General features: G+C 38.6%; 1 protein-coding gene across 4 annotated transcripts in view; it reads right to left on the bottom strand.

The window, feature by feature from the left end:
* Positions 1-14190, bottom strand: part of CPSF2 (cleavage and polyadenylation specific factor 2) — a 35810-nt gene that overhangs the window by 6710 nt on the left and 14910 nt on the right. For all 4 annotated transcript variants that reach the window (NM_001308417.2, XM_001497084.7, XM_023627712.2 and 1 more), the window contains 4 exon segments: positions 592-744; positions 2868-3068; positions 3401-3501; positions 13460-13750. In NM_001308417.2, coding sequence (NP_001295346.1) covers positions 592-744; positions 2868-3068; positions 3401-3501; positions 13460-13750 — 746 coding nt within the window.

The following is a 14190-nucleotide window of genomic DNA, read 5'->3' as shown; positions in this document are numbered from 1 at the left end:
GCTGTTAATACACATTATTTAGATATTAGCTATCCCCAAGAATATATAGTAAATGATACCACTGGACAAATAAGCCACTTTGCTCTCTAATGACTTAAAAACAATTCCAAAAAGATGATGTACTGGTGTTATTAACTGTATCAAGTAGAAAAGAGAAAGAAAGGTTTCTTAACTACTTCAGGTCACGATAGTATTGTTTAAGACTTTAGGGCACTGGAGATGTTGAAGTCAAGGAGTATATTTTATGAAACAAGCACTTAGAAACGTTAAACCTGTGAACTGCACAGGTTCCCCTCTTACTAGACTTACTGAAAAGGCCAGAAAGAATGCTTCTTCACAGAAACGTGTAATTTAATGTTTGACCCCTTCCGCACCACCAATTCAATTACTCTGGCGTTCAACTATCATTAATGAAGAGTAAACACCACCATACTTCACAAGCCTTAGCATGAAAAAGGACATTAAATTTTAAAAGCGCAAACTTACTAGAAAATATTCAGAAATTTCACTTTTGGAACAATGTAAATTACATAATTCAAGTGCTTCAAATTTTATCCTGTAGTCTATTCAGAATGCCATGAAAGCACTTACTTTATTTCAATGGACTCTGTCGTGGAAATACACTTAGTAGGAACATCAGATAAATCCTGATCCATGGGTTCATCGCCATTTGTCAAGCCAGATTCTAATTTGCTTTTTTCTTCTTCAGTAGCTTGAAGTTCTGGCACTAAGAAATCCTCTGGTCTAAATAAAATGTTTCTAATTAGAAATAGTAACAAGCAAGCTAATATTATATAATATATATAACTAATAGATAGCATAATTTTTAGACTCCTCACATATCTCAAGATTTAAATATATATTTGATCCAAAGCCAATGCAACTTCATATCAATTATCAGATGACTGCATATATTATACTCTTCATGACCATTAAGGAGTGCTCTTTAAAACATCATGTGGGCTACTCAAAGGGCCCAGGACAAATCACTAGATCTTAGTAGCTATCTTAAGTACTATTACAACCTGGCCCTGTATTTGTTTCAATAATTCTTTTTCTCAATTTCTGAGGTTTCTCTTGCCAGCTCCTAATTCTTATAAATCACAGACGTCCTCTGATTTCCTTAGGACTCCCAGCTATTCCATCTCTGCCCAGAGAAAGAAGATGACTCGCCATTTGCACATTACCAAGAAGATGAGTTACAAAATCATTAGCTCCCTCAAAAGCCTTCAACTTTATTTCATCAAAAAATTAACACATTTGGGGCTGGCCCCGTGTCCGAGTGGTTAAGTTCCCACGCTCCGCTGCAGGTGGCCCAGTGTTTCGTTGGTTCGAATCCAGGGCGCGGACATGGCACTGCTCATTGAACCACGCTCAGGCAGCGTCCCACATGCCACAACTAGAAGGACCCACAACGAAGAATATACAACTATGTACTGGGGGGCTTTGGGGAGAAAAAGGAAAAAATAAAATCTTTAAAAAAAAAAAATTAACACATCTATCTTCCCATTTTTACTTCCAGTATCAGAGGGAGTTGTATGTCAAAACTAACAAAGTTTTAAAAACATTCTCTCTAACCTCCTATAATTGTCTACGCCCCGTCCTCAAATCCACTGAGACTCCTCTCTGGGAACCCAGGCCTCTGTTACCCAACACCTAGATTGCTGGGGCAGCTTCTCAGCCCCTGGAGTCCAATAACTCCAGCTGTAACCCACATAATAACGACAGCAGTGGCAACCACGTAAAGCACATTTACTGTGAGTCAGGTTCTATTTTAAGGCCTTAAAAACACCACCTCATTTAATTCTTATTCCATTTTTTAGATAAGGAAAGTGAAGCTAAAGAATACTGTCCATATGCTAAACAGACTGGCCACTAATTAAGCGGAATGGTAAACAAACTCACCAATACTGTTTAGATTATTTTTTCTCTCTACTATTTTAGAGGGCCAAGTAGACAGTGGAATTTTCCAAATTAAATCCAGGGATGACCTAAAACCACTATACGCTCAAGATAGCATTACAGAAGTACAAACAAAGATCAAGAGATGGCCCTAACTGTGTTGGGGTGACAATGAAGAAACAGGAAAGGTTTCCAGTAATTTGTGAGGCCAGACTCAGCAGCCTAGAAGCTTGGGATGGGATGGTGGAAAAAGGCTGAAGGAAGAACAGGGGCAAGGGCATGACATGAATATGACGAGCAGAGGGAAAGTACCAGGAAGAAGGGTGGTACCAACAGAGCAGAGAACGCACACTGACATAACAGAAATATACAGAAACATAGCAGAAAGTGGGGAGGAAGCAGAGCGTGAAAGACATTGTGCATTGTGCTAAGGCATTCGAAAGCAACAGGAACCCTGAAGGATCTTTACACAGGACAGCAGCATTTCAACTCTATGATTAGGACAGGTGATTTCAGTTGTTTTTCCGATGGTGGGTATAAATTTTCTATAGTTCCACTCATGCTATCTCACATTCCTCTTATAACTAAAACACGTGTGCAAGACTACTGGACATAACCCATTTCCAAAACTTCACACAGTCACCGTCCATCAAAAATCCTTCCTACGGCTCCAGTGCGTGTTCCTTAGCTCTCTTCTGAAGTGGGAAAAAAAGTCTTGATCACCTATTTAAACCTCTCACACATGTAAGTAACAGAACTACCAGTTGTCCTTCAATATTAATTCTCTAGATGTTCCTCAACCTTTCTATTTTTGCATTTCAAACTGCAAGTCTTCTGTGTCTTTCGAGCTGAGGTACATAGAAACAAGTACATGATGACCACAGAACAAACGCATTGAGCTCAAAGGATAACACAGGTGGTACCTCTCATCTGTAAGAAAAGAAAAGCTTGTTTTGCTCACATACTTGATAATTTCTCCATATTCATCCCATTTAATTCTTTCCTCTGGGGCAGGAAACATAGGATAAGACTTCTTGGCCTGTTTGAAGAAACTTCCCTTCCGACTGCCTTCCCCTTTCATCATGAGGTCATGCTTAGTCTTATGAGCCGACGGCTGGTCAATGTCTTCCTCAACATCACTCTCGTCGCTGGAATCTATATCTGCCCTGAGAAGATTGTGGAAGAGAGAAAAGTTAGAAAGTCCCCCCAAATTTCTGAATTACTATCTATAAAATTATTATTGAATTAATTCAGTGATAATGTAATAATAACCAATATTGTTGGATTGATATTTTATAAAACATAGCATTAACTGCCAGTTAAATAAACACACATTAATTTTAGCACTGAAAAAATTGGCATTCTAGCACCATTTGAAAGACGTAACCAAAGTAATGGAGTCAAAAGACAATTTAAACATTTTCAATTAAACGTTTTTGTCAGAAATAAGTTCTCATATTACATATATGAACTTTTAATCTGTCTGAAAATAACTCACTCTTTTGACTGCTCAAGTTTTTTAGCAGCTTCTTTCTTCAGTTTCTCTTTTTCCAAGTACTCTTCAAGTTCTTTCCCTTCAAGCTTCACACGTTTCCTCAACTAAAGAAAAACAGCAGAGGAAAGGAAACATCATTAGGGGGTTAAGGCAGTCGGGGGGTGAGATGTATTATATCTCTAAACCGATTCATCATCTTTAACTAAATTTTCCTCTGAAATTATTCAAGTTTCCATTACATGCAATTACAGATCCTATACAGATCATTACTAAAATTTAGCTGTCACATTTTCAGGATGCGTTTAATTTAAACTCAAACTGTTTTAAAAGCACCAATCAGGAAAAGAAAATACAGATAAGTATTTTTATAATTTGGAGTAGTCGAGGCCTACACATGACACAAAAGCCATAAAGAAAAAGATGAATAAATATGGCAATATGAAAAAAAATCTCTTTGACATTTTAAGTCTCATAAAATTAAAAGAAATTGAGAAAATGACTTGCAGCACTATACGACTATCAGAAGCTGCTCTTCCTAAGAGCTCTTCCAAATCAGCTAAGGAAAAGATGACCGACACATCAAAAAGGACCAAATATACACATAAGCAATTCACAATTAAGAAAAATAAATAATAGCTATGAAAAGATGTTTAATTGCACTAACGATTTTTGAAAAATGCAGCATTTTTAAAATGTAATAAAAAATTTAATACTATCTTTTAATTTATGAGATTGGCAATGCTAATTATTGTACGGAGAAAGGGTACGTACCTTCATCCACTATCTATGGGAAAATTGAGCAACTGTGTTAGAAGGCAATTTGCCAACATGTAAATATAAAAATGTGCTTGTCATTGGACACAGCATTGCTACTTCTAGGAATTTATCCCACTGAAACAATCACACAAATGTGAGGGGAAAAAGTACATTGCAGCAATGTTTATAATAGTCAAAAAGTGGACACAACTTTAAAATCCATCAACATGGAATAATTAAATCAGTAGGTTTTAAACTTTTTGATCTCAGGATTGCCTGAGGTGCTGAAGAATTACTGAGAACTCCAAAGAGCTTTCGTTTTCTGTAGGTTACGTTAACATTTACCATACCAGAACTTAAAACTGAGAAATTTAAAATATATTTATCTGTTCATTAAAATTAATAAAAGCATTACATGTTAATATTAACATATTTCTACAAAAGAAAATGATATATTCCAAAAGCAAAAAAAAAAAATTTGTGGACAGTATGGTATTATTTTACATTTTCGGCCAGTCTCTTTAACGTTTAGCTCAGTAGAGGACAGCTGCACTCTGACACCTGCTTCTGCATTCAATCTCTTGCAACATGTTGTTTTGCTTAAAGTGTATGAAGAAAATCCAGCCTCATACAGACATATAGTTAGAAAAGGAGAAAAGATTTAAATAGCCTTTCATGAATAGTCTCCTTTGATATTACATCAAAACTCAAAAAGTGGCAGTTTCTTAAAGGTTAGTTGTAACGTGGAATCTGAAACCATACCAATAACTTTTTGTACCCTGTTATATTAAACTTTATTGACTTATCTTGCACTTTGAATGCATCTTTTATTTGTGCATTATTTTCTAACAACATGCACTGGTTATTTGGAAAATACTCATTCACCAAGTTACACAGATCTTTCAAATGTTGACTATATATATATATACATATATATATATATTTTTTCTTTTTCAGGAAGATTAGCCCTGAGCTAACATCTACCAGCAATCCTCCTCTTTTTGCTGAGGAAGACTGGCCCTGAGCTAACATCGGTGCCCATCTTCCTCTACTTTATATGTGGTACGCCTACCACAGCATGGCTTGCCAAGAGGTGCCATGTCCGCACCCGTGATCTGAACCAGCGAACCCCGGGCTGCCGAAGCGGAACGTGCGAACTTAACCACTGTGCCACCAGGCCAGCCCCCATGACAATATTTTAAAAATCACATTTGCAAATATCACCACCAACCTCATCAGCAAGGTCTTTTAAGTTGTCAATCTCACAGGGATGGTGTAAGTTTTCCAAATTTCTAACTTTCACTTGAAAGTTTGAATTTTATCAGATTTAAGCAACAAATACTGTCAATTGTTTTCCATAGAGTGACAAGCTCAATTTATTCATTTTTGAGAAAATACCTGTCAAATCGCCAAATCTGAATAACCATGTCATTATATCAAGTAAAAATAGTGTTTCAAGAAAAAAATGGCTTGTTTAGCTCACAACTCAAACAATTATGCAAGTAGCTTTCTTCAAGGTAAACATCATGCTTTCGGATGCAACACAGTGTTTTACACATACTTCCCATCTTGTCACCCACATTAGTAAAAAAAAACTTCTTACTAGAAGGATTTAATAAAATAACTTTTACTGCTTCATCAAGGACATTCTCAGGTGAAACTGACCTTTTTGGACCTACAAGCATGTGGTGATGAAAACTGCAGTGACTACGTGTAGTTTGGTGCCACTGCCTTGATTCATGCTAAGGCACCAGCACTTTACCCACCGTTGCTTTCATTCCTCAGTATAAATGCAGGCATGGTAAAAAGGCCGTGACATTTTAGTACTATTAGGAAAAATAGCTTTGACCTTGTCGACTCCCTGACAGAATCTCCAAGGCCCCTCCAGGGGTCCTCACATCATCCTTTTGAGAACCACTGGATTCAATAAGCACACTACATGTACACAATGTATTACTATAAAGTTACTAAAAAAGCGTACATTTATTCAAAAACATTTGAATGTTTTTAACAGACCAAGTACTATGTAAGGTCAATCTGTATCTGCTTGCACTGTTCAAGAATATGTGGGGAAGGGGAGGGCGGAGCAAAATGGTGGGGTGCGATGACCCAGGATTCTCTCCCCTCCAAAATACAACAAAAGATTGGAAGAACTGAATTTCAGAGAATAAACATAATGCCAGCTCGTTAGAGACCTAGAATACCAAGAAGGCGGAGATCATAACTTTGCTTACACCTTCGGAGGCGCTGGAACGGTAGGAGAGAACATCGCTCCCTCCCCTAGAGTCTGCGATCGCTGTGGCGCGGGTCGGGAAGGAGCGGGGGAGGGGCCGTGCGACCGGGGGATCATCCTGGACTCCTGCCGCTGATTCAGTGGAGACCCGCTGATGGGGGGAAAGCTTCCGTCTGCGGGGACCCCATAAACCAAGGGCCTTGGGAGACCAGAGAACAGAACTGATCTGAACCCAGACCAGCGCGTGTACCAGCCCCTCCCCCCCAACAAAGCCAGTGGGCGCAGCCATCTTGCCCCAAGGCTGAGAGCTAACACGCCGCTCTCGACCCCCATCTAGTGGCGACAGGCTGTAACTGCAACTGAATTCTACCACCACGACAAAAAACCGCTCCTCTACCATCCAGCAATTTATAAAAGCCCCAGACCAGAAGGAAAACAATAAAAACACAGAATTAAGTCCTGAGGACTTGGAATTAGGTAAACTAAGTGATAATGAATTCAGAGCAGCTATAATCAAAAAACTCAATGAGGTAGAGAGAAAGATAGAGAAACAAGCCGAGCTCTGGAGTTACTTCACAAAAGAGATTGAAATCATAAAGAAGAATCAAACAGAATTACTTGAGATGAAAAACACAATGGACCAGATAAACAGAATACGGATTCCCTGAATGCCCGTGTAGACAACCTAGAGGAGCAAATCAGCATAATCGAGGACAGACAGGCTGAATGGCACCAGACAGAGGAAGAAAGAGAACTAAGAATTAAAAAAATGAGGAAAATCTCCGAGAGATAATGGATTCAATGAGGAGTAAGAACATAAGGATCATAGGAATTCCCGAGAATGTGGAAAAGGAAAATGGAGCAGAAAGTGTGCTTAACGAAATTATTGAAGAGAACTTCCCAAATCTAGGGATCGATGGAGAAATGTGTGTAGAGGAGGGTTTTAGATCTCCTAGATTTGTCAATGTAAAAAGAGCTACTGCAAGGCACATAGTAGTAAAATTGGCAAAAAGGAAAGATAAGGAAAGAATATTCAGGGAAGAAAGAAAAAAAGAAGAGAATAATCTATAAAGGAGCCCCTATCAGACTGTCAGCGGATTTCTCTACAGAAACCTTACAAGCTAGGAGAGAATGGAGTGACATATTCAAAGCTTTAAAAGATAAAAATCTTCAGCCAAGAATACTCTATCCAGCAAGAATTTCCTTCAGATATGAGGGACAAATTAAACCTTTTCCAGACAAACAAAAGTTAAGGGAATTTGTAACTAAAAGCCCTCCATTACAAGAAATCCTCAAGAAGGCTCTCATACCTGAAAAAAGAAAAGAGGGAGAAAGGGGACACAAACCACAGACTAGGGAGACCAATGGATAGAACCAGAACAGGATAGCAAATATTCAACTATAGCATTAGGGTAAAGGTAAGGAAACTACCAAAGCAAGGACGATCTTATCACTCTAACTACAAATTCATAACACGAGTTGGAATAAAAAATGAAAATAATTATTTAGGAGGGGAAGAGCAAGGGTCTAAATCAGTATTGGTCAAGTAAGTAAGAGACCACCAGAGAATAGACTATATTATACACGAGATTCTAAATACAAACTTCAAGGTAGACACTAAAATAAAGTACAGAACAGAGTCACAAATCATAAATAAGGAAAAATCTAAGAAACCCAGCATAAGAAATTCCAGTATTAAATGGGTAGTCTAAAGCACACAGGAAAAGAAACACAGGAAAACAAGATAATGAGTGACAGACTGACAGCATTAAGTCCACATGCATCAATAATCACTCTCAATGTGAACGGATTGAACTCTCCAATAAAAAGACACAGACTGGCAAAATGGATTAAAGAACACGATCCAACAATTTGTTGCCTCCAGGAAACACACCTCAGCCCCAAGGACAAACACAGACTCAGGGTGAAGGGGTCGAGGACAATACTTCAAGCAAATAGCAAGGAAAAAAAGGCAGGTGTTGCAATTCTTATATCAGACCAAGTGGATTTCAAAATAAGACAGGTAAAGAGAGACACAGAGGGACAATATATAATGATCAAAGGGACACTTCATCAAGAAGAAATAACGCTTATAAATATCTATGTACCCAACACAGGAGCACCAAGATTCATAAAGCAACTATTAACAGACCTAAAGGAAGATGTTAAAAACAACACAATAATAGTAGGGGACCTCAACACCCCACTCACATCAATGGACAGATCATCCAGACAGAAAATCAACAGGGAAATAGTGGAGCTAAATGAAAAACTAAAACAATTGGACTTAATAGACATATATAGATCACTCCACCCTGAAAGAGCTGAATACACATTCTTCTCAAGTGCACATGGAACATTCTCAAGGATAGACCATATGTTGGGAAACAAGGCAAGCCTCTACAAATTTAAAAAAAATGAAATAATAACAAGCATCTTCTCCGATCATAGTGCTATAAGGCTAGAAATTAATTACAAGAAAAAAGCTGAGAAAGGCACAAGGATGTGGAGACTAAACAACACACTACTGAACAAGCAATGCATCATTGAAGAAATTAAAGAAGAAATAAAAAAATACCTGGAAACAAATGAAAATGATAGCATGCCATACCAACTCATATGGGATGCAGCAAAAGCTGTATTAAGAGGAAAGTTCGTCGCAATACAGGCACATCTTAACAAACAAGAAAAATCCCAAATAAGCAACCTTAAAGCACACCTAACTGAACTAGAGAAAAAAGAACAAATGAAGCCCAAAGTCAGCAGAAGGAGAGAAATAATAAAAATCAGAGCAGAAATAAATACTATTGAAATGAAAAAGGCAGCAGAAAGGATCAATGAAACAAAGAGCTGGTTTTTTGAGAAGATAAATAAAATTGACAAACCACTAGCCAGACTTACAAAGAAAAAAAGGGAGAAAGCTCAAATAAACAAAATCAGAAATGAGCGAGGAGAAATAACAACAGACTCTGCAGAAATACAACAGATTATAAGAGAATACTACAAAAAACTATATGCCAACAGAATGGATAACCTAAAGGAAATGGATAAATTCTTGGACTCCTACAATCTCCCAAAGCTCACTCAAGAAGAGGCAGACAATTTGAACAGACCAATCACAAGGAAAGAGATTGAAACAGCAATCAAAAACATCCCAAAGAATAAAACCCCAGGACCAGATGGCTTTCCTGGGGAATTCTACCAAACTTTCAGAGAGGATTTAATACCTATCCTTTTCAAGCTATTCCAAAAAATTAGGGAAGATGGAACACTTCCTAACACATTCTATGAGGCCAACATCACGCTGATACCAAAACCTGACAAGGACACCACGAAAAAAGAGAACTACAGGCCAATATCACTGATGAACATAGATGCAAAAATTCTAAACAAAATTTTGGCCACCAGAATTCAGCAATTCATCAAAAGGATCATACATCACAATCAGGTGGGATTCATACCAGGGACACAGGGATGGTTCAACATCCGCAAATCAATCAACGTGATACACCACATCAACAAACTGAGGAATAAAAACCACATGATCATCTCAATAGATGCAGAGAAGGCATTTGACAAGATCCAACAGCCATTTATGATAAAAACTCTGAACAAAATGGGCATAGAAGGAAACTACCTCAACATAATAAAGGCCATATACGACAAACCCATAGCCAACATCATACTCAATGGGCAAAAACTGAACACCATCCCCCTGAAAACAGGAACGAGACAAGAATCCCTTCTATCACCACTCTTATTTAACATAGTACTGGAGGTCCTGGCCAGAGCAATCAGGCAAGAAAAAGGAATAAAAGGAATCCAAATGGGGAGGGAAGAAGTGAAACTCTCGCTGTTTGCAGACGACATGATCTTATATATAGAAAACCCCAAAGAATCCACTGGAAAACTGTTAGAAGTAATCAACAACTACAGCAAAGTTGCAGGGTATAAAATCAATTTGCATAAATCAGTAGCATTTCTATGCTCCAGTAATGAACCAACAGAAAAAGAACTCAAGAACACAATACCATTCACAATCGCAACAAAAAGAATAAAATACCTTGGGGTAAATTTAACTAAGGAAGTGAAGGACCTATATAATGAAAATTACAAGGCCTTTCTGAGAGAATTGGATGACGATATAAGGAGATGGAAAGACATCCCATGTACATGGATTGGAAGAATAAACATAGTTAAAATGTCCGTTCTACCTAAAGCAATCTACAGATTCAACACCATCCCAATCAGAATCCCAATGACATTCTTTACAGAATTAGAACAAAGAATCCTAAAATTCATATGGGGCAACAAAAGACCCCGAATTTCTAAAGCAATCCTGAAAAAAAAGAACAAAACGGGAGGCATCACAATCCCTGACTTCAAAACATACTACAAAGCTACAGTAATCAAAACAGCATGGTACTGGTACAAAAACAGGTGCACAGATCAAGGGAACAGAATTGAAAGCCCAGAAATAAAACCACACATCTATGGACAGCTTATCTTTGACAAAGGAGCTGAGGGCATACAATGGAGAAAAGAAAGTCTTTTCAACAAATGGTGCTGGGAAAACTGGAAAGCCACATGCAAAAGAATGAAAATTGACCATTCTTTTTCACCATTCACCAAAATAAACTCAAAATGGATCAAAGACCTAAAGGTGAGACCTGAAACCATAAGGCTTCTGGAAGAAAGTGTAGGCAGTACACTCTTTGACATCAGTATTAAAAGGAGCTTTTCGGACACCATGCCTTCTCAGCGAAGGGAAACAATAGAAAGAATAAACAAATGGGAATTCATCAGACTAAAGAGCTTCTTCAAGGCAAATGAAAACAGGATTGAAACAAAAAAACAACCCACTAACTGGGAAAAAATATTTGCAAGTCATATATCTGACAAAGGCTTAATATCCATAATATATAAAGAACTCTCACAACTCAACCACAAAACATCAAACAACCCAATCAAAAAATGGGCTGGAGACATGAACAGACATTTCTCCAAAGAAGATATACTGATGGCCAATAGGCACATGAAAAGATGCTCATCATCGCTGATCATCAGGGAAATGCAAATCAAAACTACACTAAGATATCACCTTACACCCGTGAGAATGACAAAAATATCTAAAACTAATAGCAACAAATGTTGGAGAGGTTGCGGAGAAAAAGGAACCCTCATACACTGCTGGTGGGAATGCAAACTGTTGCAGCCACTATGGAAAACAGTATGGAGATTCCTCAAAAAATTAAAAATAGAGCTACCATACGATCCAGCCAGCCCACTACTGGGTATTTATCCAAAGAGCTTGAAGTCAGCAATCCCAAAAGTCCTGTGCACCCCAATGTTTATGGCAGCATTATTTACAAGAGCCAAGACATGGAAGCAACCTAAGTGCCCAGTAACAGACGAATGGATAAAGAAGATGTGGTACATATATACAATGGAATACTACTCAGCTGCAAAACAGAACAAAATCATTCCATTTGCAATAACATGGATGGACCTTGAGGGAATTATGTTAAGTGAAATAAGCCAGCAAGAGAAGGATAATCTGTGTATGACTCCACTCATATGAGGAATTTAAAATTATGGACTAAGAACAGTTTAGTGGATACCAGGGGAAAGGTGGGGTGGGGGGTGGGCACAAAGGGTGAAGTGGTGCACCTACAACACGAATGACAAACATTAATGTACAACTGAAATTTCACAAGATTGTAACCTATCATTACCTCAATAAAAAAAAAAAAAAAAAAGAATATGTGGGGAAGGGGCTGGCCCAGTGGCGCAGCGGTTAAGTGCGCACGTTGCGCTTCTCGGCAGCCTGGGGTTCGCCAGTTTGGATCCCGGGTGCGGACATGGCACTGCTTGTCAAGCCATGCTGTGGTAGGCATCCCACAGAGAAAGTAGAGGAAGATGGTCATGGATGTTAGCTCAGGGCCAGTCTTCCTCAGCAAAAAGAGGATTGGCAGCAGATGTTAGCTCAGGGCTAATCTTCCTCAAAAAAAAAAAAAAAAAAAAAGAATATGTGAGGGGCCGCCCCGTGGCCAAGTGGTTAAGTTCAAGCACTCTGCTTCAGTAGCCCAGAGTTTCGCTGGTTTGGATCTTGGGTGTGAACATGGCCATGCTGAGGCGGTGTCTCACATGCCACAACTAGAAGGACCCACAGCTAAAATATACAATGATGTACTGGGGGGATTTGGGGAGAAAAAAGCAGAAAAAAAAAAAGAATGGAGTCTTAAGTACAAGTGGACAGAACAATTGTAAATCAGGGTCTAAAGTCACCAATGAATGACAGAGAATGACTAAGAGATCAGTGTCAGAAACAAGGAGAGGTCAGTGTGTTGTCAAGTCTGATGCCATGAACTGCAAAAGAAAGAGAAATGGCTTGAAAGCTGCAATATGGAACAAGGACACCTACCCGACACAAAGCATATGAAATGTGAAAGAGAGAAAAAGAGCTTCAACTTGAGAGGGCTACTGGAAAAAGAGTATCATTAGGAAAGAGCCAAATTTCAATTAAGGAAAGGATGTGAGAGGAATTTTTCAGAGAGATTGAGAATACAGTGTCTATGGATACCCTCTGGGTGTGGTTCCGGAGGATACCATGGAAGCGTTCAAGAATAGGAATTTCCAATTAAGGAACTCTGAAATGTGTGCTATTAAAGGCTCTCTGCTGTTGCTCTAATAAAAACCCTGAAACAGGGCTGGCCCGGTGGCATAGTGGTAGTGGTTAAGTTCACATGCTCCACTTCAGCAGCCCAGGGTTCGCAGCTTCAGATCCCGGGCGTGGACCTAGCACTGCTCGTCAAGCCATGCTGTGGCAGCATCCCACATAAGATGGAGGAAGACTGGCACAAATGTTAGCTCAGTGACAATCTTCCTCAAGGAAAAAGGGGAAGACTGGCAACAGATGTCAGCTCAGATATTAGCTCAGGACCAATCTTCCCTACAAAAAAAACAAATCCTGAGACAATTTCAAGTTTTATTTCTTGTCACTGATTTTTATAAACATAAGGTATAATGTATCCCCTAGGCAGTTTTAAGATATTTTACATACAAGTACTTACCTCTATTTCTGTAATTTTTTCAGAAGGATTATCAATTAGGAAACGTGCTAAAGTCCCAGGAGTAGTTCTGTAAGTTAGAATGATTGAGTTTTTAGGGTCCTGACACCACTGAATAAAGAGATCCCTTGAAAATCCACATTCCAGGTCAGGTTGGCTGGCAAGTACCACTTTTGGACTAGGAACTCGAGCCAAATCAGAAAGACCATGACATAAAGAGAGATGGCGAAACTGGAATGGATTATTTCTTTTGTCTTCAAAACATCTCATCAATTTATCACTCATCCATTCTACCTAATATAGGGGGAAAAGACGACAGTAATTAGAAAATACTATGGTATCACTTCAGTGTATTCTACAACAGTCAAGTTCAAGTTCTACTGTAAGTCTTTTCTGCCCATTGGTTGCTTAAATTTGTACCACTTTGACAAGCGGACTATTTTCTGTTGCTGTTCTCCGTTAGATCGTCCCACCCCAACGTTCACCCCTAAAAATCCAATTCTGCATTACGTTTCAGTCATAAGTCACCTTAAATCTTATTGGGAAGGCAGAGTCTAAGTTTCTAAATGCAATTATGCCAGAGATTGCTATTTCAAGGGAAAGAGTTTATTCAAAAGGCAGAGAAAAATGAATTCTAACATGTATATCCTATGAGGTAGGTTATATTTTTTGTCCCCATTTTACAGCCTGGGATACTCAGAGCTAGAGGTGAAGCAACTCGCCCAATCTGTCAA

The sequence above is a fragment of the Equus caballus genome, chromosome 24 (assembly GCF_041296265.1).
Source record: "Equus caballus isolate H_3958 breed thoroughbred chromosome 24, TB-T2T, whole genome shotgun sequence".
Classification (NCBI taxonomy): domain Eukaryota; kingdom Metazoa; phylum Chordata; class Mammalia; order Perissodactyla; family Equidae; genus Equus; species Equus caballus.
This window is presented reverse-complemented; position numbering and strand designations above follow the sequence as displayed.